Genomic DNA, 27,494 nt, shown 5'->3' with positions numbered 1-27,494 from the left:
CGAGGGTTGGGATCGAATTTACAGATCAAGAATATGTAGAAAATACATGAACAAACTTAGAAGTTACTAATTGAATGAAGTTTTCAAAATATTCAGTCTTGTCTCCCTAATATACAATCTGGTACTGTGTTCCAAATTTCAGTTTAATTCCAAAATTTTTCTAGCTGGAGTGAGTTAAAGCTCTTGATATAATCTTTATACACCTCCCAAACTCTTTCCAAATCTTTAAACATTATTGACTTCCAATTATTCTTCGAGACTTTTTTCTTCGAAATAGTGCATACATAAAGTTCTGCAGTGATATGTCAATGGGAGTAATGACATATCAATGGATCCCAAGTACTTTTGTCAAAAGTTTCCAGAGCAAATTGTACATTAATTTATTCCACATATCAAAATAGGTTTATGGTTTTTGAAAAAGTATCAGCTCCACGTATAAAATAGTATCAAAATTGGTACCTTTTTAAAGGTTAAACCAATGTCAATCCAACAATATTATTCCGTGAAACAACTCAAGTTCAATACGGTACCGGGAAAAAAGACCGTCGGTACCTGTAAATGCAAAACTAGGCCTACCTTTAGATAAAAACAGGAAGAAAATACAAGTGAATACACCGCAATCATTTGAACCCGTCACCTGTTAGGGAACACCATGAACCCGAGTCCAATTTATGGTTTGTGTAACATCAATTCCACGCGTGTCACCCCAATATCCGACTTTATCCATGTCCTTAGGTATGAACGACAGTTGACTAAATGCGAATTCGCCTAGTTTTTCGTCACTCATATTTGTATACAAACTATCGTAGATGGAGAGATGCAGCTCCACAAGGTTAAGCGCCCCAAGTATCCAATGCTCCCCTTTGACGTTTATAGGCATGTAAACGGTATTGACTTCCTTCCACGGTCTCAAATACAGTTTGTCAACGACCTTGATCATTCAAATACAGTAATCCAAATCATTCCATCCACCACCATGACCAGTCATTCATCCAGTGAATTGGGTTTCAACGGCAGTCCATTCCGCACGTTCACCAGAATCAAAAGAACGAAAAATGCATCGATGTGCTGATTCAAGCAAAACAAAATCCTTTATAATATAAACACATAAGAATGTCTTTCATTAAATATGAAATATATATATGTGTAATTACCTCTCCATCTTGCTAGTGAGACCTTTGCTCAAGCTCAAGAAACCACTTTAGACCCGGCTCAATTAGGTCTCTTCCAAGCACCGACTTAGTAGCATCCTTATTTGCTTTAAGTTTCCAGTCCTCGTACTGATCAGCAAATTGCAAGACTATTAAGTATCAATCTCGCTCCACCTTTGCAGAATGTCCTTGATCTTACTGAAATCATCTGGACTACTCTTTGCTCCTCCTGACTTTTCTGATGATGAATTAACAACTGAAACTGCTCTAGGTCCACTGCGAATTTCAGAATTCGTGAGACTATTTAAGTCATGAAGCTTAGATCAATAACAAGACTATTAAGTATTAACAAAATAAATTAGCTTAAAATAGGGATGCCATGCCAACCCCCTAAAAATAGGTAATAAAATTAGCGAATTTAAATTGACAGTTTCGAAACAAAAACTTAATTTCAAGATTAGAAATGATTACTGGAATGTCTCTTTGATACAAGTCTTGACAAAGAGTCAGAGCAGTAACAACATATATTATCTCCCTGAATATGTGCCGAGAAGAGAAGTGCAACAACAATAAGGGATGTCAATTGAGTACACTCAGTTCTTTAAGTTCATAACAAAATTGAAAAATATAAAAAAGTAGAAGTAGAAAAATAGATATGCAGCTTCAACAGAATTGTCTTAAAACACAATTTCTTATAATTGTCTTAATCTGAGACCAAGACACCTCATATAAGGAAAGAACAAGGTACCACAAGTTTGACACTGTACTGTTGCAATTTTGCAAAGCATTCACCTTTCCCACATCTGACTATGATGAGGAGGACATTTTAGGGGGGACCGGGTCCTTGGAGGACCTCACTCATTTTGTGACCGGTCCCGTCTAAAATTTCCCCATAAAGTGACCCTTTAAAACACTTAAAAAGCAAACATATCCGCTTGTCAGAGATTATAACAAGTTCTATGATTGGGCCTTAACTATAAGCTTAAGCTTAAAAAAGGATGCATTTGTATCAACAGAATTCAAGCTCATCATGGATTACCAGTTTTAGGCTTCTAGCTAATCTATTTGTACCTCCAACTTTCATGTAGACATAAATTTTTGCTATAAAAAATTTCGATCTCTTTCTTCAAAAATAACTAAATAAAAACCTTAGAATTGCATAAAGCCTTTTATTGAGGGTTCCCAATCCTTAAAAAGAATTAGATTAGTTATTAAGTCTAAACCCTGTGAGGTTTTAGTAGGGGTGGCAATTTCTGATACGAAAACACGATTCACATAGACAACCTGACTGACACGAAAATCATTTTTCTAGTATTTATAACATATAAAACCATATGGAACATATATATGAGATAACACGATTTTGACACGAAACACGAAAGTGCCACCTCTAGGTTTTAGGATCACTATACAAATACATAAGTTTGTAATGCTTTAGTTCAGATTTCAGATAATAAATTCTTCCTGCAGATTCCGCTTTTAGATTGGAGTGATATGACGTAGACATGATTTTTACTTCTTATAAACTTCTATATTTATCTCAAGCTATTCATATATAAATTGGCCTGCAGTCCATCTTAACCATAACAGTGTTCTAAATAAATCTTCCAGTCTTTGATTTTATGTTCTTACATTAGAAGAAAAGAATAAACTTGATTTTAAAAAAAATAAAGAGTAGAAGAAAGGTACCAATAGTTAGGAGATGCAGAAACAGCTTCATCCTGGATTGCTAGAATTGCTCTCCATTGGAGGGAAAGGGAGAAAGACAAAGAGTGGCTTAAAAATCAGCCTCTCCAACATATAGATATACTTTGTTTACTAACAAAGTAAGGATAGCCTGCACCACTCACATTAAGGTACCTTCCTTTCAAATCACTCGTGTTTGAAAATTCAATCGATGCCAGCCCATTTCTTGAATGCCAGGACAAATTCAAGTCTCTTTCTTTGAGCCACAGTTCTCGTCTTTAACCGCTTGTACAAATGCCTATGAAGTTTCAGGAACTCACTTTTGTACATACACTTGTCGATATACATATTATGCTCTTTCATGTAACCAATGATCTCCATCACTCTCTCAAAGTAACCACCTTGGATGAATTTCACTAGCAACAATTCAAACAAGTCCCTGCTCACCACTAAATCCTGGCTCTTCATATTTCTCTTGATGTCTCCCCATAATATTGTTATATCTCGAAATCTTTCAACAGATGAATATCCGCGTATCAGATATGTGAAAGTATGCTCTGTTGGTTTGATTCCTCGGACTTGCATTCTTCGGTAGGTCTTTATAGCATCCTCTATCATTTTTGCCTGGCAAAAGAAGTATATAGAAGAATTTAACTCGTATAATATAGTAGGAAGCGCCTTCTCCTCCTCTCTGATTTCTTCAACTAATACATCAGCAAGATGTGATTTAGTAACAGAAAATGATTCGTCTTTTTCTATTTCTGAAAGAACATCAGCAGCAACCATGTTACTAGACAAATTTTCAAGTAAATCATTCTTCCTAATCTGTGTTAGCAGCGCATCTGCTTCTTTGAACATCTCTCTACTATAATAAGCCCTTAAAAGTCTCATATATGTAGATGAGTCCACAGGAAAACCACCTCTCTCCATGTCATCTAATATGTCATGAGCAGTATCCAGCCAACCCAAACAAATGCAAGCATTAATTACATCAGAACATAAACCGGATCCTGCAAGTGTCTGAAAGTTCTTTTGCAAGCTCAATAAGACATTTGTAAGTTCAGTAATTATCCCATGTCTCCTGTAACCATGGATGAGTTTTGCCACGGCTCTATTACTAAGGAGAAGCTTCCCATTCCTACTGATTACAAGTTCCTTTTCATAGTCCCCTTTGATAACCGAATCCTTCTGAAGCAACTCTGGTACGATTTGTAATTTCAACTCAGCCTTGAGATTCTTAGAACCAATGGGAACAAGGTAAGGCTTTTTTGTGCCCTCCCAAGGCTTTTTAGGATGAACGGAGAATCTATTCAAATCTATCACAAGCTCTGCTGCAGCATCAAGCTCATCAAACTTAAAGTGCAAGCTTAACAAGCAATCATAGAACTGCTGGTAGTGACAAACAAAAGGAGCAGACACTTGATTGATATAATCTTTAAATTTATTCATCTCATCCCTCAGTCCATTTATTTCATAGATATGGGCAATACTAATGATTGAATGTGCATCAGCAATGACACCAATTCGTGACATCCATTCCACAAGAATCTGGCCTTTCAGAGATGATTTCCACCTCACGCAAGCATTCAAAATAAGGTTGAACATCATCGTATCAGGTTTTATAACCTTGTCCAGATCAGCTTTCTTCACACTTAAATTCAGATAACGGTCACAAATTTGAATCAATAAATTAGATGCAAGGCATGCCCCAATCTCTGTCTTCACCATGTGAAAAAACATCAGGTGCAATACACTTAATTGGGGCATATTCTCTCGGTCCAACATCGCACTTAGGATCATAGAGGAAGGAATAGCCAACTGTGCTCTTGCTAAGGAGAGTGAAAGTTTTGTTAGGACTTCAATCTTGAGTAATTTTGATTTCTCTTTCAAGATTTGGGAGACTAAATCACTTGCTTTCTGTAACCAATGAGGATCAGACGAGTAGGACAATTCTGTGATCAACCTACTCACCAGAAAATCTGTAGGAAACCCATATAAGCTTTTGAAGTCATTAAAGGTCAACCACGCTTCATCTAATTCGCGGTCCTTCAATGAAACTTCAAGCTTTCTCAGAAGAACAGCATGAGATGAACATCCCCAACGTATGCTTTCAGGCTGAGAGCCAGTTGAAAAAGATTGAAACTTCATAAAATGATGTTGTTTACAGAATGCATCTAGCACTTGAAATCTCCTAAACTTATTGTTAACCAGAAACTTGTGATTGTTATGTGAACACAAAGCAATCTTCTGAACAGAAGAAACCATAATAAATCCATGTGAATATATCTTGTTGATGTGCTGCTGCAACACAATTTTTCTTGTTAAAACTAGTGCCATATATTTATTATGGCATGCAGCAATGGTCACCGAAAGAAATCCTGATACCACAATTGTACTATATCTCACTCGATGCTAGGCTGGTCACTGCGACAATGAAGGAGGTAAAATGAACAGTAAAGCACCAGGAGAGTGCACCAGACAACAGAAAGCCGCTAGACCTGTGTTGAAGAGACATTAGAATCAACAGTGAAGCTTCCTTTCGCAGAGCTTATAAAACAACACAGAAAAATCAAAATAGTTGGGGGGGACAGATATCAATATGCAAGCAATTGAATAGGCATCGCTCACGCTAAGAATCGACAATAGACAAAAAAAAATCTCACATGCCTCAGCAGGTTCATCCAACTATTTACTAAAAAGGGCCAATATCAGCATATAAATTGTTGGAGTTCAAAGAAAAGTAAAAGCATAATACAGCACAAAGATACCATGTTTAACATTATTTTGAATTACCACCTAATAAACCAGGAAATTACAAATTTTTCAGAGATAGATGAACTCCAGGAAGATGAGCTTGTACCTTTTTGGTCTCAGTGGCAAGTGACTGGAATAATTCAACTGAAAAGTAAAACAGCAGTCAGGCAATCTATAATATGAGAACAAAACCTTGAAGAGAATTGGCAGACAGTTTGTTTAGTTATGGCAATTTCTAGAAGCACAGGGTTAAAGCATAAAGCAAAACACCAGCAGCCAACACATCTACACATAAAATAGTAAAAACTAAAGAAACATAGTACGAACAGCAAGTGTTAAATACATAGCATAACTAACAAAAGCTAGAGCAAGCAAGCAAGCAGCAATCAATTATATTGACAAAACATAACATAAGCTAAAGCAACCAGACCACCTAAAGCTAGCAACTAACATTAAATACAAGCTAGCAACTAACAGCTAAGTTAACCATAATCATCTTTTTTATTAAAATGTAATTATTAACACAAAAATAATGATCCAGCATCTCATTTAGAACCATAATCATTATCTAACTGAAATGCAGAACTGCAAATAGACCCTGTCATGGAACCATTTGAAATAAAAGCTTAAGCTGGTAGTTAAAGGTCCACTTCATATTAATATCTGACACAATCTCACAAGCGAATGCCCGCAGGACTTGAAGCTTGCACAACAGACCCCAACTAGTTCAGAATCATGCTCTTCAAAGACTTCATAACTTTTTCATGCATACAGTAATTCATTTGCTATGGTTGATAAACACATCGTTAAGATCCACATAAGAATCTTCATAACCAGCTTCAAATTTTACTTCAGTTGTATCAACAAGACAATGGGAAAAAAAGGCAGATACTTGCTTCATAGAAGTCAAGATTTGAACAAAAGAAATATGGCAATAATTAGAGCACCATCTAAGCAGATTTCTCACATATAAAACACATGCCAAGGTCTCCAAATTCTGACCATCCTCATAAGCACACAAGGATAGCATGGTATTAAAAAATAAACATATATTATGTAAATGAGAGTGCAACCATATAAAAAGAAAGGTGTCAACCATCATAAGGGCATGTCCGTTTCATTCAGTATGAAATTGAAATAATTCCCAAATTATCGAACCGATGCCTGATTGCCAATCACCTCAAAGGACAGAATAATTCCCAAATGATTGAATCGATGCCTAATTACCAATCATTCCGTTAGCACTTAGCGGATATGACATTATCAACAGAGCAAGAAAAATTCTAAGAATTAAGAAATAAGAAAACGGAACAGAAGATTGAAGGTATTCAAATTCAAGATAGAAGACGTCCAAATTTTCTTAAACAACTAATTTTATAATCTAAGAACACGCGATAGAGCAGAACAAGAACAATTAAGCTCAGTGTGGACCTGAAAAACTAAAAGTTTTGCAACTTCAGTGGAGTTTCTAACTGGCCTGTGAGAAGTTGAACAGCTAACTGGTGCACTGGATAAGGGATGTTACAATGGCGACGACAAGTAAGGAGACGATTTGCGAAGGAGTTGGATCTGGGAAGTAATTGTACAGAAGAAATGAAGAACGAGGAGTCAGGAATTCGATTTGGGAATTGTTTGGAATTGGAAGAGGACTGTCTTTTTATTGGGGTAAATTACACCCATAGCCACTTAACATTGTATTTTTTTATGGATTGGCCACTGAACTTCAAAACTTAACATAAAAACTACTTAACTGTACATTTTTTAACACATATGTCTACTTAACTTTAATTAACTCATTAAAATAATAATTAACAACCTCAAAAATGATCATTAACAGCCTTAAAATAAAAAGGCTTTATATATTATTTGCCTCTTGAATTTGTTCAAAAAACTTGATTAGCTCCTTGAACTTTCAAAGTGTCCAAATAGCCCTCTGAACTTGCATAAAATGTTCAGTTAGCCCTTTGAATTTGCATAACTCGGTTGAATAAAAGTAAGTTAAATGCGAAAAATATATTACACGCGTATTAAAAAAGTAAAACAATTAAGATCGGAGCATGAGATTATAATATTAGAGAATACAATATTTATAGTTGAGCAAGTAATAACTTCATTTTTTAATTTATTCTTTGACATCGAAAGTATATTGCAGACGGAATGGGAAATGATCGCTGCTCCCACCCCATACCATTTCCACCACTACGCCTAGTCATTCAAAATCGAGAAAGTGCCTAGACCCTATTGCCATTTTTGAGCCCCTAGCCGTCTTTTCACCGCCTATGAGCTACTTGGTAGTGTTCGGAATAAAAAACATTTTATTGTCATTATTTTAATTTGTTTATTATAATTCACTTTTGACTATTAGTTGTGGTTATTGGTGAATTGTGTATATTATTTTCATAAATTTTGTCGACATTTACTTGCCGAAAAAATTTGTGTTTTCAAAAATTTAAGTAAAAAAAAGAATTTGTTGGAAAATAAAATATTTTCCGGTGCTTGCTATAACAGCAAAAACGAGAAGATGTAGTGAATGTCTGTTCAAAAGAGTAAAATATTTTTCTAACTTTCTTCTAACTAGGATACATGTTTTTCTATATTTCTATATGAAATCATTTTATATTATTATTTTAAAACAGTACAATACCTATTTTAATTCCATTTATATAATAAATTATTTATGAACAATTAAGAAAATATAAAAACACAAATTCCATTAGTCCCTGTTAATAAAAGAAATCAATGAACTTCATTAAAAGTTGGAGATGGATAAATGTCACACCCAACTAATCTCCGATTAATCTTTAAAACTATACACCCGATTAGCACATAGTGTTTTTTACACCATTGTTATCTATATTGATTAGAGATCGGAGAAAGCGTTTACGCTTAATGCGCAAAGAAACCAACATAAGAGAAGGGCAGATCTAATAGAAACATTGATCAATTTACAAAAAGGAGATTATATATATACACGAAAACCACACAAATCCCCAAGACTATCTCGGAAAACTACCCAAAAACCACACAGTCTAACCAGGCTGCGTCAACATTTACTTTCTCATCCGATAGGCCTGCCAGTTTGTCCCAAACTGTTGTTCGTCGCGCTTAAACTCTGTACGTTCCTGCTGCGCCAATTAACCATCCAGTCCGAAGCTTTGTCACAGATAAAAGAAACATCAAAGCAATTTGACTAGTGAACCACATCATTCCTATAAAACCTGACCAACAGTAGCTGAAGTAGAGTGACGCTTGATCTTGCGCAATGCTCTCTCTATGCTGTAGGCTTCAACCTGCATAAAATTATATTACGAAGGAACATCATTATCCCAATGCGTATAAAACAAGCAAACTCTTTGTTCACAATTGAAGTAAAATAGAAATGCACGCTTGTGCAAATATGATTCTTTCGTGTTTTCCTAAATTAACTAGTTCATTATGGATAATTTTATGGCAATAAGTAAAAAGCGTCAAGAATCGGTCAATATGCAGCCAACTTGACCTTTGATATCTCTGTCGATTTTGAAAAAGTAAATCAGATATCTCTATGGTGATAACAGAAAGACTTCTCAAAAATATGTTAGGATTTCAAAGTAGCAGGATCTAATTCAAAAATTTCGCCTAATTGAGCGCGTCTAGCAAGCAATTCTTGTGAAATATGAGAAACACCAAATCCCTATAGAGCCCAAACCTCCAGTTCTCTGACCTGTTGTCCCCCTCCCTATCTTGGTGAGGCCATAGGTCTCATTCTAAGAACTAAATGGAAGCTTGACATTGTTGGTGCTTTTTTAAAAGCATACATATAACAGTTCTTGGCTAAAACAAAAAAGACCAAGGAAGTAGGTACCACAAAGTTTCAGCTCTCCACAACATTGCAAAACACGTGCACTTGTGCTTCATTATTTCCTTTTTCATATTGGGCTTAAGAGAAAGAACCATAGTTCCACTTATGATCTCAGGTGAGAATATAAAGTGATACCTCTTGACAACAAATAAAAAATAAAACCAGATATCTAAACGTGAAACCTAAAGCATGCACTGCACATCTATGATGCACGGAAACGGAAACGGGAAACGAAACGGAAACGGAAACCGGGAAACGTTATTTCTAAGAAAAATTAGCTAGAAAACGGTAATGGAAACGGAAAAGAAACGGAAACGGATACGAAACGCGGATGAAAAAGAGTTTCCATGCAACATAGCTGCACATAAATTTGAAATCAAATCCACCATTCATATGGACAACAATCATAAAAACAACACGCTCTGCATGTTATAACAAGCTTCACAGGCTGGCTATTTATTTTATGTTTCTCAGAAAAATGAGGCCATCAGAAAGATCATTTGGAAACATTCCTAAGCATAAGCAATTTGCACGAAGTGAATGTCATTTGGATTCAAGTTCTAAAACTTTCATATGAAAGAAACTCACTGCATCTTTTATCTTCTTTGTCAAAGACTCGGCATTCCTAGATGCAAGTCGCAAGCAGCGCATAATATCACTCTGCATCACCCCCTCCCCTCCAGCTTTCTGAATGGCACAAATATCACCATTTGCATTCGCTGTAATAGTCATTCTTCCCCCCATAACAGCCTCCTCCTCATGGGTCGGATCTACAACCTACACGGCATGCATTACATTAAATAAAATATAAATGCATATATGCAAGCATTATGAATTGCAGAAAAGGTAATCTACAGTAGCAAGTTTACCCACCATGGTGTGTTCGCTGTTGAAGAATGCAAAGGTTACTGCTATAGGGAGATGATGTATTATCAAAGGAAGAGGTTCTTTCACCTGACAAAATGAGACAACAACAATTAATGCAACCATCTCAAGAATTTTAGATCTGAAACTTCATAATTTTTAAGAAAGAATGATATATGGCAGCAGAAAAAAGGATAGAACAGCCTAAAATAATTTACTGTTAGAAAGGGAAAAATCATGGCGAATTGTTATCTTTGCATTATCCAAAAGAAACCAGCAATGATAATAATTTATAACTGTTCCTGATATACTCTACTTTTTTTCTCAACTCTTTAATCATCTCATAGGCCCATTTCCCTACCAAACCATATGTGTATCAGAATCTTATGTAGAAGGTAATAGTTCATTCAGACTATAATACTGAAATATGACTTTAAAGCAAACAATCAACTCTCAATGCCCAAGAGAACTTTGAACTACAAGTCAAATATTTAAGTTCTGCAAAACTCAAGAGCAAACACCCTTGCTGCACCCACCCGATATTATAAATTGGGGTAAAAAGGAGGATTTCCAACAATCTAATTGCAAATATAAGTGTAAATAGAAAATCACACAACTACAATCAAGATTATGGAACATATTTTCACAGGTAGTATAAAATCAGTTGTAAGTGAATACAGTTGTTGACAAAGTAAGATAGCAGACCAGCCAATGAGTTAACCTCCACAAACAACTGTAAGAAAATTTATTTTTCCTTTGAGCAAAACAACCAAAATAAAATATATTATGAGCTAACCTCAGGGGAATGCACTATCACTTCCTGGCCATCTTCTCCACCTAATGTGCATTCTGGTCTACGAAATGTCAGGAGGGCAGCTAAAGCAGCAACATTGGCAGCATCAACAAGATTTCTGTTTCCACAACAGGCAAGAAAATAAAAGTTAAATTGTCGATTGGTATTATCAGAATAACACTAACAAAAGGGGTAAATCAAAAGGAAATTAAGGATAGCATACCCTCCATTGTCTATGATGTGAAGGTCTACACGAATGGCCCATACTAACTTCCCAGCAAGAATACAAAGTGACTCAATATCGACTGCCCTGCTTTCCCTGTAAGTCAATTTAGATTATTGAAAGAATTTATTTTGTTGCAGGACTCAATTTCTAGATTTATCTCTTCTTCTGATATATAGATTAGACAACAGATTGCTGTAATATATAACTATAAGACTTACTACCTTAAACCGCGGTCAATTATTCTTCCCAATTCCTTTGCAGATTCTCCTAGACGGCCTGGCTCAAATGAAGGATCAGCCATTGGAGAGAACTCCGTAAAAATTGAGAGTGATCCTTCATTTGGTCGGTCTCTATAAGGTTGGACTAGTTGACTTGTAACAAATCCCATCACATGTGTTTGACCTAGCTGCACCTCTGATGACCCATCTTCTCTGCAAAAAAAATCAGAGATAAAATGGACATAAACAGTAACAAGCAGAAACTTGCATCTTCTCTGCAATGGTAAATATCAACATTATTCCCTAACTTAATCAAACATAAATAATAACCTACATCACAATTCCATTGCCAACGAAAATACACTATAATCTACTTTTCATCAATTTCTCAACTAACAGCAGCAAAAGTAACCAATTCCTAGTTCGATTAACACGAAATTCCTTAAACGGATCGTTCCTAACATTTATAACCACACTTTTCAAGATTTAGCGCACCAAAATTCCTCAAACTGATCATTTCTAACATTTATAATCACACTTTACAAGATTTAGCCCGCCAAAAGCAATATATAAATGGAGGAAGCAACTCACTTGCCAAACTTGATAGTTACTTTACGATATTCGAAGGGATTACGGCCATCAATTCTCTGATCAGAAGCCAAGGCAGTGTGAATGAAATTATTCTGCTTCAGAGCCATTCGCAACGATTGAGTTAACAGAAACAGGCAAGTATTCGTCCAGTTTCACACCCTAGGTTTTAAGCAATGTTATATTCCTACTTATTTTGTGTTTTTTTCTTTTATATAAGCAAAGGTGCAGCACAAGGCTACAGAACACAAAACGATGGACAGACAGGAGCTATTGCTCCAAAATGTCCGGTAAATCCCGAGGCAGCTCTTTGAGATGTACACTCTAGAGGCATTTATTTCTATTTCTTTCTCTGCAGACATGATGTAGAGAATGTGAGTTTCTATTTAGTGGTTAAGACCGAGTTAGGAGGCATTCGGGAAGGTTTGAGACTTGCTCGGTAGTTGGAAAAAGTTATTTTAAAAGTGATAACAAAATCTCTGTAGCGGAGTCAGGACTCAAATATCGAAGGGCTCTACTGCATGTTAAAAAAATTCATACGACGATTTAAGGTTTTGATTCTGTAAAAGTATTTATATATAAAAGTTGTTTTCCATTTTTTTTTTCAGTATATTCACTATTCACGAGTAATTGATTGAGCTAAACCTAAACATCACTAATGCAATTCAATCTAATTCAATTTGTCAATTGAATCTAATTCAATTCGATTCACCAATTCAATTCAATCAAAATACCTAAAATCCCTAAATATCACTGATTCAACTCAATTTAATCAAAATCCCAAAACTAAAATCCCTAAATATCACCAATTCAATTCAATTTCATTAAAACCCTAAACTATCACATTATCAATTCAATTAAATCAAAACTCATAATTATCAACAATTCAATTAGGGAATTAAACCCTAAATAAGAAATTCCTAAATTAAATAGAATTACTAAAGAATATCTAAGCAAACAACATAATAAATAAATCATAATTTAAATTAAAGTAAATAGCAATATCTAAATTATACCCTAAATTAGTAATTTTTAGATTAGAAATCATAAAACGAAATCTATAAATAAAATAATCAATAAAAAAAAATAATAAAAACTTATTTTCCAACATTGTTCCATTTGAGTGTTTTTCGAAAAGTTGAAAATTGAATAAGAATAAAAAATAGTTGGATAATTGAAATTTTTAAAAACATGTGGAGCAATTTGGAAAATTTTCCCAAATCCCCACCTTTTATATAGCCTCTCTCTCTCTCTTTTTCTGCTCCGTAAAAAGAAAGATGCAGAAGCTATGTATGTATGGTGGGTTAAGCTAACAGATGGAATGGGGACAAAATTACCTTTTCCATCCTTAATTTTTTTAAAATTTAACTTACACAACGATGTTGTTTTGTGTAGGTTAAGTTTAAAATAATTAAGGATGGAAAGGGCAATTTTGCCCTTTCCATCTCTAAGTGTATGAACGAAGAAGAAGAGGATCAGCCGTCATGACTGGAGGGGCTCCAGCCATGGCGGCGCCTGATGGAGCCAGGGTTGCAAACCCCCTTCCAGGGGGTTTTCGGCGGGGTCGGAGGGTCGGCTGACCCTCCCCGCCCCCTCTGGCTCCGCCCCTTCTTACCTTTTTATATAGAAGACAGTCTAACTTCTGTATAGACTTAAGATTAACGATCTATTGATGCCAAAACTTTATATGAGATAATAAATTCAGAGCGAGCAAATAACATAAGTAAATAAAGTGATTTATATTGAGCTACTGTCTATATCCAATCCTCAGAATATCTTTTTCTGATAGGACTAATGGAACACTTTAAAAGTTCAATGGACAAATCAATTTTTTTTGGACACGTTTTAAAAAAATAGTGAGAAATTAAGCAATCCTTATCACTTATTCTGATAATGGTACCAATTGTGTTTATATTTGTAACACCAATCGGTATCAGAGCCAACTCTCCACGTACGATGCGTGGTTCGGGGATAAACCAGGCGGAAGCTGGTGAGCCTGTAACGACCCAGTCCGGAGTGGGTGGCACCGGAGTAAGAATGTCTGATCAAGGAGCGGCCCTAAGGGATGGCGATGGGGGCAAGAATGAACTGAATCCCACATCGGAAATGAAGAGGGAGTGATTGAGGCTTATTAGTAAGATGTGAATCCAATACATGCAGACGCGTTTTAAAGCCATGAGGTCCAATGTGTTGGAATTGGGCCAGAGCGGACAATATCTACATGGTATTGGACCAGGGTGTTACAATATTTGTATTTAAGTAAAAAAATAATTATTTTACCTTTGAAAGATCTCGATAAGAAGGATCAAAAAGTGTTTGGTTTTTTTTGAAAAAAAAAACATATATAAGAGTGTTTGGTTAATCTCAATTAACGAGGGATTAATTATGTTATTTGTAAATATTCATTAAAAACATATATAGAGGTATGCCTCAACCAACAACAACATTGATTGTTGTTGTTGGTTGGTCACCTTTGCCAATTTAAAATGCCAAGGGTTACCTTTCAATCCACGATCCGGGGAATCTCAGTGAGGACGAACTCTGTTGTATAACAGGCGTTTACCGTTGCCAAGAAAGAAAGAGGAAAACGATGGAAATAATATAAGAGTGAGAGAAGGTTTATGAGTTTATTCTTAGAGAGTAGTCTAATTGTTTTGCTGGAAGACAAAAATAATAAGATATTTACTTTTGGTATTTTTGTGAAACACTCGAGTAATACTCATTATAATTGTCAAAATAAATTAATTAATCCAATTTAATATTTTCTATATATTTCAGCCATACATGTCTTCCCTCTCAAAATTACCATTTCGTCATTCGGTCTTTTTTTTTTTTGAAACAAACAACAACTTTTATTAAAGATAATTGACAGCTTTAACTAGGCTATGGACTGCTAAATTCGATGATCGTTTAATAAAAGAGATCGAACAAGAGTTTAAATCTCACAACAAATCGCAACACTCACGTATCACATCAAATAAATAAGATAATTGACTTTTTTGGAGCTGAATAGCCCGTACAACCATCAGGCAGTCGGACTGAACTTCAACATGGCTTAAGTTATAATTCTAAATCCATGATAGCGTTTCGCGGATTGCCATTGCCTCAGCCAAAGGCGGATCCGTTATCTCAGCAAGGTAACCCATGCTTGCCGCAAAGCATCGCCCCTGATAGTCGCGTAAAAGGAAACCAAAAGAGCAGAAATTATTTAACCCATTTACCTCTGCATCGACGTTATAGATGTAGTAGCCTGCAACCGGTTTCTTCCATTTACACAAAGCACTCGTGTATTAATTTTGTTGATCAGGGTGATGTCTTTGCGCTGCCTCCCAAGCCGTCAGTTCAGCAGTGGCGGTTTGAAATATTTCCTCAGGCGTTCGAATTTTATCATTCCAAACTTTTTCGTTTCGTGCCCTCCATAGTTGCCAATAGATTCTTGCAATAAGGTTACAATCCATCATCACATCGCCAAGGATATTTGTAAACCAATGGATAAAATACGTGATTAGCTCCAATCGATTGTCTTTAAACAATAATTTCCATACCTGAGCAGCTCGAGGACACCCTATGAACACGTGAAACTCGTTTTCCACGAAAGCTCCACACACCGGACATCAGTTAGGTAGGGAGCCATGATGAATTGCAAGATTATTCAAAGTTGACAGACAGTTGGTAAAAATTCGCCATAAACAGTTCTTGACTTTCGGGGCAACCTTCAAATTCCATTTCAGCTTCCAATTTATTCCGTTCGGATTTATTTGATTCGACGGTGTGAGTCCCCTTGTCCGAAAATATCTGCTCCTAACTGTATAAGCACCAGATTTATCAGATGGCCAAAACCAATCATCTTCAACACGCGTACGCCTGGACGGTATGGAATAAATAAGTTTGGCATCCCGTGGGCAAAACGAGCTGTTAATAACCTCATGCTTCCAATTTCCTTGATCATCCATAAGGTCTCTGACAAGTCATGAGGGCAAAGTCGTTACAGCCGAGCTTATTGGGAAAGGGTTCGGATCGTCCGACAGCCAAGGACTGTTCCAAATGGAACTGGATTCTCCATTGCCTATTTTCCTCCTTAATCTGTTGATCAAGATCCCTTGACCTGCAATGATGCTACGCCACATGAAGGAAAGGTTATGCCCCAGGGTAGCCTGTAAAAAATCAACATTAGGAAAATACCTTGCTTTTAGAGTTCTTGCAATCAGAGAATCCGGATTCGTAACAAGGCGCCAACTTTGTTTTGCTAGAAGAGCGAGATTAAATTTATGGATGTCCCGGAAGCCCAATCCTCCGTTAGCTTTTGGCCAACAAAGTTTATCCCATGCCTTCCAATGGATTCCATTTGATGTTGAGGAGGATGAATTCCACCAGAACCTATTTAGCATATTGTTAATATCATTACAGAACTCCATAGGCATGAGGAATATGCTCATGACATAAGTTGGAATAGATTGCAACACAGCTTTGATGAGGATTTCTTTCCCCGCACGGGATAAATATTTCTCATTCCAATTATTGATCTGCTTCCAAATTCTATCTTTTAAGAAAATGAATGCTTGCATCTTACTACTTCCAATTATTCGATCTTATAATTTGTTAACAAAATCAGGAGCGTAGACATGAGGCCTGGCCCCGGGCCCCTCCGGCTGCCGGAACCACCTTGATCCCAGGTAGTTTCGGCCCCCTATATTTTGGGTCTATTACGTACTTCCTAAATCTAAATTTCTATTTTTTTTCCTGTTAGGTCTCCATAAATCCAATTTTTTTGTGTGTGGCCTGTTAGGTCTCCCTAAAGCCAAATTCCTAATTTTTTTTGAATTAATTATTAGTTTTTTTTTGCTTGGTAGGCCCTCTAAAATCAAAATTTTTAATTTTTTTTTATCTATTCAGCTCTTCCTAAATCCAATTTTTTTTAAATGTTAGGACTAGGGATGTAAACGGGACGGGGTGGGACGGGGATTGGAGTTCCCATCCCCGTTCCTCGACTAAACGGGGAATCCCCATACCCGCCCCGTGAAACAAACGGGGACAAAATCCATCTCCATCCCTGCTCCGCAAGGAATCCTCGATCCTGCGGATATCTCCGTTTACCCATTTAAAGTTTTTTTTATCATTTAGCTTCAAGAAATTATGCATTTAATATTTTATGTCTTTTTTCTTTAACATTTTAGGTATAAAAAACAAATAATTTCCTGACTGTTGGAGTTAGATGTAAGTGAGCGGTAGGTGTAATAAGTCTAATAAACAAAATTTGGTGTAGTAAACCTGGATTTGTTGGTCCAACTCAAGAAAATGGGATTCAAGATTAATTATAGGTTGAAGTTTTTCTATGCGTATTTTTATTTTCTATGATTAATAATATATTAGTGGAGATTAAATGGGTGATCCATCGGAAATCCCCACGGGGCACAATATGGGGCATCCCCGCCCTATCCTTGCTAACGGGGAACATATAAGTCCCCGGCCCCACCCCATTTACATCCATAGTTAGGACTATTAAATGAAATCTAGTTTAATTTTGAGAAATGGTACATTAATACTTAAAAATTAGTTCTGACCATTTAAATTATAATACGCATATATATAAAAAAAAAAAAAAATTGAACAAGTCCGATTTAGCAAAAAAAAAGTTTTTTTTTTTTTTTTACAAACGCAGGTGTAAAATCAGTCTCTCTAACCGAGTAATCCTGTATTCGCCACTGAATACAATTATTATGGCTGGAAAAAGTGCTATACACATATAACTTAGCCCTTGTTTGGGAGGAGGTTAATGTGAGTAAATGAGAGTAATGGAAGATTAAATACTAAGTTAATCTTGTTTGGGAGTTATTTTTTGAGAGTAAATGGAGGTTAATGAGGTTAAATGTTTACTTCCTCTAACATCCAAACTCTAACCTCCAAATTGGGGGTTAATGAGAGTACCGTAAAGTTTTTTAAAATTTCTTGCAGAGTAAATTTAACATTCTTTCCCCTCCATATTTAAACTACCAAACGAAGTTAAGCATTTATATCCTATAAACTCTCAAATAAGGTTAATTTTTAACTTCCCTTCCATTTCCATTACCTCCTTTAACCCTAACCTCCATTATCCCCAAAACTCCCAAATAAAGGCTCAACTCAATCAGCAGATATAGAAAAACTTTGTGTGCGTTCTGAAAACCCAACAAACTTGATAAAGAATCTTTAAATAAAATGGAATGGCCTAGTACACAAATAACCCCTGAACTTGTCCAAATGTTGCAACTGCTCCCTCAAACTTTCGATTGTAACAACTTACCCCTTAAACTTGTCTAATTGTAAAACATAACCCCAAATTAGAAAATTTTTTACCCCGTACTTCAATCAACCATAAAAACGTTTCCTCAGGTTCGTATCACACCAAAGATCTGATTATCACACTCCACGAGAATTGTAGCTTTTGTATTTCACGTGTTTCTTCAATTGCAGTCGATGTCAGCAATTTGAGATTATGTTTTACAATTGGATAAGTTTGAGTGGTTATGTTTTTCAATTGGACAAGTTTGAGGGGTAAGTTGTTATAATTGAAAGTTCGGAAGGGTAGTTGCAATATTTGAACAAGTTCAGAGGATTATTTGTTTATTACGCCAAATGGAATTGTTGGCTATAGATTAGAGCGAATTAGATTGGTAATCATCACATCGATCAATGCCTCTTTAATAACTCAAACCAATTTCACAAAGCCTAATACACAAATACCCCCTAAACTTGTCTAAATGTTGCAACTGCCGCCTCCAACTTTCAATTGTAACAACTTACCCCTTAAACTTATCCAATTGTAAAACATAACCCTCAAACTTGTCCAATTGTAAAACATAACCTCAAATTGCTGATATGGACTGCAATTGAAGAAACATATGAAATACAAAAGTTGCAATGCTCGTGGAGTGTGATAATCAAATCTTTGGCGTGATACGAATTCAGAGAAACGTTTTTACGGTTGCTTCAAGTACGGGGTAAAAAAATTCCCAATTTGGGATTATATTTTACAATTGGACAAGTTTAAGAGGTAAGTTGTTACAATTGAAAGTTAGAGAGGGCAGTTGCAACATTTGGACAAGTTCAGGAGTTATTTGTGTATTAGGCCTTTCACAAATTCTGAGTAAATTTTATATGAATAACTAGCAGAATCAGAATAGCAGCATTTTTCATATAGACCTTGATGACCACGTGAATTTGGTCATTCACCGTTAGATTTAGGCTGATAAAATCTAAACCTTAGGATGTTTTGAATCTCCGCCTTAGAATTTTAATCAGCCTAGATCTAATGGTGAATGACCAAATTCATTAGGATCCGTATAAACACTGCTGATCAGAATAGATTGATGTAAATTCTTTTATTTTTTGTATATGAATAATATTACATATATATATATATATAGAAGATAATTAATCCAAAAATGTATATAGGATAAAGTTGAGGAATTAATCAAAAGAAATATGAACCAGTTGAAGCAATGAAAAGGATAAAAAAGGTGGATTGAAGTTGCATTTTGTTGATGCTTGCAGCTGCTGTTGGGATTGTCTTGGAAGTGCCTCCTGTATTATATAGTTTATATTAATTATCCAATCATCATCAAAAGTCAAATTGACACATTATATATTTGTGGGTAAATAATTTATTAGTTCAATCTTTTTACCTAAGCAACTTAGTCCCCTGATTTTGAAAAACACATTATAAGATCCCTATCTTTTGTCAGTATTAGCAATTTGGTCCTTTTGTCTAGTTTTTTTAGATTTTTAACCGAACGTATCTTAGCTTTCAGGATAGCAATAGAAGATACAAAATGACATGTTACTCTGTTATTTTCTGGCTGTCTGTTTATGCCAAATATAACGGTTAAAAAACTAAAAAAAAAAGTAGACAGAAGGACCAAGGGGTTAATATTGACAAAAGATATGGATCTTACAATGTGTTTTTCAAAATAGGGAAACTAAATAGTGTTATGTAAAAGGGAAGGACTAAAAAATTATCATGTGGCGGAGATTAAAATCATCGTAAAGCTTACATTCACATCTCGCATATCTAATGGTGACCACCGTTTATTCACTTATTATCCTATATATATGATACCTGGTATAGATGGTATATCTGTAGCAGAATTAGGAGTATCAGCAGCAGCAGAATCAGAAGGAGGAGAAGTTGTTGGACCATTGTTGGCGGCTGATTCAAACATACAAGAAAGGTCAATTACATATATAAAAGGGTTAATAAGCAAAAATACCCCTGACATTTTGGGTTAGGAGCAATTTTACACCTAACGTTGATAAATTGGGTCAATTTTAGAAATAATTCATCAAACTGACTTCTCGGTCATGAATATTACAAACATTGTTGGCCTGTGAAAAACAAAAATAAAAAAAATACTGTCTTCTGTACGAATTAGACAAAAAAATTTCACTGAATTTATAAATATTAATCTCCAATTCTATTATTAAATTATAAAAAACATGAAATCTTTTTTTAAAACGAATTGATATGCAATTGGTGCAGAATAAGAAACAAAAATACCCAAATTATCAATGTTAGGGGGTAAAATTGCTATTGGCTACTAACGTTGGGGTAAAATTGTACCATTAGACATTAGGGGTAAAATTGCTCCTGACCCAAAACGTTAAGGGTATTTTTACACCTTAACGCTGTATAAAAACATGGTTATAAAACGAAGTATTGAAATACATACCATTGCACTGGCTAACAGGTGGAGTCTGGACATTACAAGCTCCAGGGAGTGAAAGTGCCAGCGTCTGGTTGATGGTGATTCCCAAGGAGCCGCCCCCGCCACCACCGTTAAGCAGTGTACAGAGACACTTCGGCTGTGATTGAACAACAGAAGTAAGCTGCGAGCAGCAAGATGAAGATGGGGTCGTTGAATTTCCTGTTACAAAGTTAAGACACGGGGCTAACCCGACTAACGCACCAGTGCACCCTGACTGACCATTTCCTCTATCACTCAAAATCATCATCATAACAACCAATACCACTGCAATAATTCCTTTTGAACCCATTGCAGTTTATATATATTTTGATGATGATTTACTTTTTGTTTTCTTTGGTTCTTTGTTTTTGTGTTTTGGAATTGAGGGTGTATGTAGATATTTATAGAGTAGAAGAGATGTATTGGTTATATTTTGGATGGCCAACTTTTTCTAATTTGGGTATCAAGTATCTAACAACCTCAACTGTCCGTTCTACTTTGGAAACTTTTAAGTTTCTTATTATATGGTTTTCTAAAAGTTTTATATTGTCTTAATTAGCTTCTTACTATTTTATAATATAAGGTTTAGACAACTTAACCTCTAATTATATTGTCTTTTTCTATGTAATTTGTTAAGAATCTCAAATGAAATAGTGTATACAACTCTGCCAAATGAAAAGATATTATACCATCAAGATAAGTGTTCTGGGAACAGAAAAAGGTTACCTGAATGACAATGGCAATGATTACTGGCATTCCATTTTGATTGGAAGATAGCAGCAACCAGAAAACTGGAACGTCAAAAAGAGCGGCCCCGTGCACTATGCGTCCCCACTAAGCAAGGGTCCGGGGAGGGGTCCCACCACAAGGGTACTGAGGGCAAGCCTTCCCCTGCCAATATTTTTGATTGGAAGAAATGCTGTCCTATTGAAAATGTGTAAAAAATCTAAACAAAAATATCCATGGTAAAGACTTCGAAAATTAGCAAAGAAACATAGTTGATAATTATTTTTCCAATGATGAGAAACGAATTGTAAATAAAGTTTATTCTATTCCTGGCAAAGCCTGCTTAAATAGGCAGTAGATACAATAACAACAACAATGCCTTAGTCCCGAAATGATTCGGGATCGGCTAACATGAACCGTCTCAAATCGTAGCAGCGACATAAATTCTCTCCCTCCACTCCGTCCTATCCACTGCCATATTTTCCTCAATCCCCAATAAATTCTCTCCCTACCCCTCAAGATTGCATCCCTTTGCCACTCTTCAGTCCTCCTAACCGGCGCATCAAGCTCTTTTCGTCTTACATGGTCAAACCACCTTAGTCGGTTTTCCCTCATTTTATTCTCAATAGATATAACCCCTACTTTTGTCCTAATATATCATTACTCACCCTATCATTTCTCGTATGACCACACATCTATCGCAACATACGCATCTCCACTACCGACATCTTATAAATGTGACAGCGTTTCACTGCCCAACATTCCGTACCATATAACAATGCAGGTTTAGTTGTCGTGTGGTAAAATTTTCCGTTCGATCTATTAGGCATGTCGGGGTCGCAAAAGAAACCCGTAGCACTCTTCCGCTTTAACCAACCAGATTTAATCCTATGAGCAACATCTCCATCCACTTCTCCATCCGTTTGAATAATAGATTCTAAATAACAGAAGCAATCCGAGCCCTGGACAACCCTCCCATCCAGGGTGATTGTCCCTGTCTCTCTACTTCTATCGCCGCTAAATTTACACTTCAAATATTCCGTCTTACTTCGGCTCAACTTAAAGCATCTAGATTCCAAAGTTTGTCTCCATAGTTCCAACTTCTTCTCCACGCCTTCTTTCATCTCATCAACCAACACAATATCATCTGCAAGCAACAGGCAATGATGGTTTTTTTTTTTCCTTTTTGCATAAATGACAGAATGATGCTATATAAGTTTGATGTATTAAAGTAGAAAACAGAAACATAGTTCGCGGCAGAAAATCTTGAATCTTGCAAACTTACCTCTGCCATACCTCGAGAAACATTACGTTTATAATGTATTCAAGAACAGAAGGAAAAGTTATTACCAGAAACACCAACAAAGACATCAAGTTTGTGGCTCCGCAGTTGATGGTATCGGTATGCAAGCCAAGTAGCAGAAGTATGGATACAGCATAGCTTGTAACAATAACAATGATCTTAAGCCTTGATTTGCTGTTTGAAACTGTAAATCGCATTAAAGTAAAATCAACTAAATTTAGGACTGCCATGACATATAAGCACAAAAGTTGACTGTATTTGCACTATTTTTGCAGTACAGGGACCAAATTTAAAGTTTTCTTGAAAAGAAAATTATTAGCAATCAAAGTATCGTTGTAAGGACAGTATGACAAACAACCATCAAAATGATTAGCAAAAGTGTGCTAGTGGTGAATATATCAGAAGTTTACAACTAATGGCTTATATAATTTTGTCATATCAGCAGTATAAAAGGGCGGTCAGGTGCACTATGCGTCCCCGCTAAGCGAGGGTCTGGGAAGGGGTCCCACCACAAGGGTGTATTGGGGGCAAGCCTTCTCCTGCCAATCTTTTTGGCAAGAGGCCGCTCTAAGACTCGAACCTGTGACCTCTCGGTCACACTAGAAAAGCAGATTTTATATTTGAACATCTCAAGTTGAGCCACAAACATGCAATTTGGCTAAACATGCAGATTTTATATACATACCTCAAATTTCTCAAAGAGCTAAGAACAAAAATATGATACTTCTTAAACAACTCTTCCTAGACCATATCACTATATCCTCCTCAAAACTAAGACCTAGCTTCTGTAGAGATGGAGCAAAAGAGAGTACCGTTTGAGAGTTGTGCCAAGAGATGCCTCTATGGAAGGATGAATGCTGAAGAATCAGATCATATAGCAAACGGGTGATGAGATCAAACAGCTGTATGCAACTACAACAAATTACCAATGATCCTGGCAAGAGCAAGTGCCTTCTTTAAAATGATGGAAACGCTTGATGTCACGAATAACAATAGTACGATTGGTGATTTCTGAGATGAGTTTCATAACATCATGACAATCCTCACAAATACGGAGATTTTTAAAAATCCGAATTGGTTTAACTGAGCTGGTGCTTATAAGGGCAAAAGCAAGAGCCAATCTTTCACTGTGGTAGTAGAGATGTTCCTTCTTTTCTTTGTAACTCATATTATGAAGCACGGTTTCTGTTTTCGGCACGTAAGCCATTGATTTCAATTTCTGCCCCAACTCGTCCAATTTGGCATAGATTTCTCTTGTTTTGGGATGTGAACCATCATGAGATGTAAAGACATGGACATGACCATCAACCTCTGTCCAGCTACAACCGGGTTCTTTTTTAACACCTTGAGTAAACATCATAGTCCTAATGTTCCTAACATCATCCCACTTACCTTTGGCTGCAAAAATATTTGAAAGCAATATATAACTGGAATCCGTCTCGGGTTCAAGTTCAAAGAGTTTCTTAGCTGCTTGTTTGCCAAGGTCAACATTGCCATGTAATTTGCACGCTCCAAGAACAGTCTCCCAAATCAAGGAATATCGTGTCAGTTTCATTTCCTCGATAAAGACTTCAACCTCATCGAATCTCCCAGCTCTACCAAGAATATCTACCATACAAGCATGATGCTCAATTGAAGGAGTAATTCCATACTCTTTGCTCATTGAGTCAAAAAACTTTTTCCCTTCTTCAACCAAACCAATGTAACTACACGCAGCCAGAATACCTATGAAAGTAAGCTCGTCAGGAACAATCCCTTCGTTTAACATCATCTTAAAAGCCTCGAGAGCCTTCTTCCCTTGCCCATGTTGGGAGTATGCAGATATAATAATGTTCCACGATACTGTATCTCGTAAAACTAAGCCGTTAAAGAGGGCCTCGGCATCTTCTAGGCACCCACATTTCCCATACATATCAACAAGTGCACTAGCAACGAACACATCACTATGATGCCCAGACTTGACTGTCAAACAATGAAGTTGCTGCCCGTTTCCAAGAGTTGCCATTCGAGAGCATCCACTTAAGCCACTAGCGAGAGTAAACTCGTTGGGCTTTATACCCTCCCTGAGCATTTGACCTAAATATTTAACAGCCTTTTCTGCTTGCTCAGTTTGTGCATGACCAGAAATTATAACTGTCCAAGTGAAGACATCCCTGTCTGTTAACCTATGGAAAGCTACATCAGCATCTTCCACACATTTGGTTTTCGCATACATGTCAATAAGAGCTGTCCCGACAAAATCATTAGCATCAAGGCTGTACTTTATGATATGAGCATGCACTTGCTTCCCAAAGTACACATTCAAAAGGGTTGTACAAGACCTTAGAACACTAACAAAAGTGTACATGTTGGGTATGAGACCTTCAGTAAGCATCTTGCAAAAAATTCTGAACCCTTCATCACATTTTTCAAAGTCATGAAACCCGGACAAAAGGGCATTCCAAGAAACTAAATCTCGAATTTTCATTGACTCAAACACTCGAATGCCATCTTGCACCAATCCACCTTTCATGTACATCGTGATCAATGCATTGCCAACCGAATTATCAAATTGGAGCCCATATTTATATACACAAGAATGAATGCTTCGGCCAAAATGTAAGTCACCCATATTCGTACTAGCACTAACAACACTAGCAAGGGTATACTGATTAGGCCTAACTCCCGCGTGTCTCATCCGATGAAACAGATCAATAGCCACTTCACTACAGCCCTGCTGATCAAGACCAGCTATCATTGTACTCCATGCCACGACATCGGGATCTTTAACAATGTTGAACACTTTTAATGCATCAGATATCACCCCACATTTAGAATACATATCAATAAGACAACAACCCAAAAATTCATCAATATTGCAGCCACTCCTGATGGCCAAAGAATGCAAAACCCTACCTTCTCTCAAATACCCCAAATTCGCAATACACTTTACAACTGTAGATAGAGTAAATTTATTGAAGTTAATTTCAGAGTTTGTCATTCCACAAAACAACTTCAAAACTTCTTTCCCAGCTCCACTTTGAGCATAACCATTAAGCAAGACATTCCATGACACATCATTTTTCTCTGGCATCTCAAAGAATACCCTCTCAGCAAGTTCAACCTCGCCACACTTTGCATAAAGGTCAACAAGAGCAGAACCAACGAACAAATCTGTTAGTAACCCAGCTTTTATTGCTTCCACATGAACCTGCTTCCCTAATTCTACATCCAAGCATATAGAGCATGCTTTCAACACAGTAGAAAAGGCAAACTCATTGGGCAATATATTCTCCTTTCTCATTTCCGAATACAGCCCGACTGCATCATTTCCACATCCTTCATTCACATACCCAGCAATTAGCGCAGTCCATGACACAACATCTCGTTCACACATTTCATCGAGCACCTTCCGGGCCAATATTAAGCTCCTGCATTTTGCATAAAAATTGATCAACGAAACCCACAAGTGCAAATCTGGCTCTATCACTTTTTTAATCACCATCCCATGAACCCCCTTTCCTTGATTTAGAGACCCTCTTGAAGCACATTCACGCAACATACCAGAATAGCGTTTTAATACCTCCTTTCCCCCAAAGCTCGCCAGTCTCATAACTTCATTTGTTTTAGTTCTATCCCCCGACCAATCATGCCAATTAGGAGAAGACAACTTTCTGGGTATTTTTATATAACTTTCATGAAGTTGAGACGGTGAGGCACGAACTGAAAATTTTACCCGAAAAGAAAGAAACACTGAAGCTGAACGCGTTTGGGGCTTTTCCAATAACTTCACTGAATTAATAAATTTTGAGCAATTAGGCGGGAAAAAGCGTCGAAAATTTGACGATGGGATACGCGAAAGCAACGCATTGAAGTCACATTCCATTGATTCAAACTTATCAGTTATACACCCACTGAAAAGAATAAGAAAAACTTTATCCAAATGAAGAAGAACGCGAGAACGAGAACCAAAGCATAATCGAACACCAAAAAATAGATAATGGAATAATAAACATACCTAGGTTAGTCCTTATTCGGTTCAGTTGTCTGAAAATTTGAAGAGAAGAAGCAAATTGGTACTTTTTAATTACTCAATCTAATCAATACCCAAACTGACGGGAAATTGAAGAAGACAAGAAGAAACAAATTGGGAAGAAGTTGAAGAATTAACAAGAAGCAAACTGAAAATCAGTGAGTCGCAGTCGGAGAAGGCAAGACAGCAGATAATTAGAGAAAGAACGGAGGTCTGAGGCCGAAGGGATTGTTTGTGTGTGGGGAGGGAAAAGAAACAACGGTCATATCAGATATTTTGTTTGGGAAAATTACACGAAACTATTAGAATTAAGAACTATTTACAATAATACTTCCTCACACTTGGTTAGGTTTCTTTATATTTTTTATTTTTTTAGTTTGGATTTACATATTGAGCAAAAATGGTTTATCTTGTCCGTAAATCAATAAATCTATGTGGTTGTAATAAAAAAATACTCAGATCCGAAAAAGGATGAAGTTTGGAGGGTAAGTTTCATCAATGGTGTACAAAGTTTGCCTCATTTCACATTTTTATGTACAACCTTCATTTTATCATACTAAAATGTACAACCTTATGGGTGATCTTCCACTATGGTGTACAAAATATAAAAAT

The 27,494-nt window shown here is 36.3% G+C and overlaps 4 protein-coding genes across 8 annotated transcripts; all 4 read right to left on the bottom strand.

The window, feature by feature from the left end:
• Positions 1 to 950: 950 nt before the first annotated feature.
• Positions 951 to 7,204, bottom strand: LOC136232697 (pentatricopeptide repeat-containing protein At4g17616). Of its 3 annotated transcripts, XM_066022065.1 has the most exons (6): positions 7,023 to 7,204; positions 6,688 to 6,810; positions 5,698 to 5,735; positions 2,841 to 5,335; positions 1,155 to 1,427; positions 951 to 1,068 (listed from the first exon to the last, which is right to left on the bottom strand). In XM_066022065.1, the coding sequence occupies exon 4, from the start codon at positions 5,172 to 5,174 to the stop codon at positions 3,042 to 3,044; it is 2,133 nt and encodes a 710-aa protein (XP_065878137.1). In that variant the 5' UTR covers positions 5,175 to 5,335; positions 5,698 to 5,735; positions 6,688 to 6,810; positions 7,023 to 7,204; the 3' UTR covers positions 951 to 1,068; positions 1,155 to 1,427; positions 2,841 to 3,041. The 3 variants fall into 3 exon arrangements, with proteins under 3 accessions (XP_065878137.1, XP_065878135.1, XP_065878134.1); XM_066022063.1 differs by having other exon boundaries at positions 5,698 to 6,810; XM_066022062.1 differs by lacking the exon at positions 6,688 to 6,810.
• A 1,160-nt stretch (positions 7,205 to 8,364) lies between these two features.
• LOC136231931 (exosome complex component RRP45B-like) lies at positions 8,365 to 12,533 on the bottom strand. Its single transcript, XM_066020957.1, has 7 exons — positions 12,125 to 12,533; positions 11,537 to 11,746; positions 11,313 to 11,408; positions 11,093 to 11,207; positions 10,306 to 10,386; positions 10,021 to 10,209; positions 8,365 to 8,881 (listed from the first exon to the last, which is right to left on the bottom strand). Exons 1-7 carry the CDS (start codon positions 12,229 to 12,231, stop codon positions 8,801 to 8,803), a joined length of 879 nt encoding a protein of 292 aa, XP_065877029.1. The 5' UTR covers positions 12,232 to 12,533; the 3' UTR covers positions 8,365 to 8,800.
• A 6,969-nt stretch (positions 12,534 to 19,502) lies between these two features.
• On the bottom strand, positions 19,503 to 21,707 carry LOC136232570 (non-specific lipid transfer protein GPI-anchored 5-like). Of its 3 annotated transcripts, none has more exons than XM_066021796.1 (4): positions 21,568 to 21,707; positions 20,827 to 20,983; positions 20,217 to 20,306; positions 19,514 to 19,681 (listed from the first exon to the last, which is right to left on the bottom strand). In XM_066021796.1, the coding sequence occupies exons 1-4, from the start codon at positions 21,595 to 21,597 to the stop codon at positions 19,572 to 19,574; spliced, it is 387 nt and encodes a 128-aa protein (XP_065877868.1). In that variant the 5' UTR covers positions 21,598 to 21,707; the 3' UTR covers positions 19,514 to 19,571. The 3 variants fall into 3 exon arrangements, with proteins under 3 accessions (XP_065877867.1, XP_065877868.1, XP_065877869.1); XM_066021797.1 differs by having other exon boundaries at positions 20,827 to 20,959; positions 21,568 to 21,703; XM_066021795.1 differs by lacking the exon at positions 21,568 to 21,707 and having other exon boundaries at positions 19,503 to 19,681; positions 20,827 to 21,556.
• Positions 21,708 to 23,687: 1,980 nt separating this feature from the next.
• On the bottom strand, positions 23,688 to 27,124 carry LOC136232569 (pentatricopeptide repeat-containing protein At3g24000, mitochondrial-like). The gene is made up of 2 exons (XM_066021794.1): positions 26,868 to 27,124; positions 23,688 to 26,763 (listed from the first exon to the last, which is right to left on the bottom strand). The coding sequence occupies exon 2, from the start codon at positions 26,733 to 26,735 to the stop codon at positions 23,793 to 23,795; it is 2,943 nt and encodes a 980-aa protein (XP_065877866.1). The 5' UTR covers positions 26,736 to 26,763; positions 26,868 to 27,124; the 3' UTR covers positions 23,688 to 23,792.
• Between the last annotated feature and the right edge of the window lie 370 nt (positions 27,125 to 27,494).

Source organism: Euphorbia lathyris, chromosome 6, assembly GCF_963576675.1.
Source record: "Euphorbia lathyris chromosome 6, ddEupLath1.1, whole genome shotgun sequence".
In the NCBI taxonomy this organism is placed as follows: Eukaryota; Viridiplantae; Streptophyta; class Magnoliopsida; order Malpighiales; family Euphorbiaceae; genus Euphorbia; species Euphorbia lathyris.
Note: the sequence above shows the minus strand (reverse complement) of the source record. Positions and strands in the feature narration are given on the sequence as shown.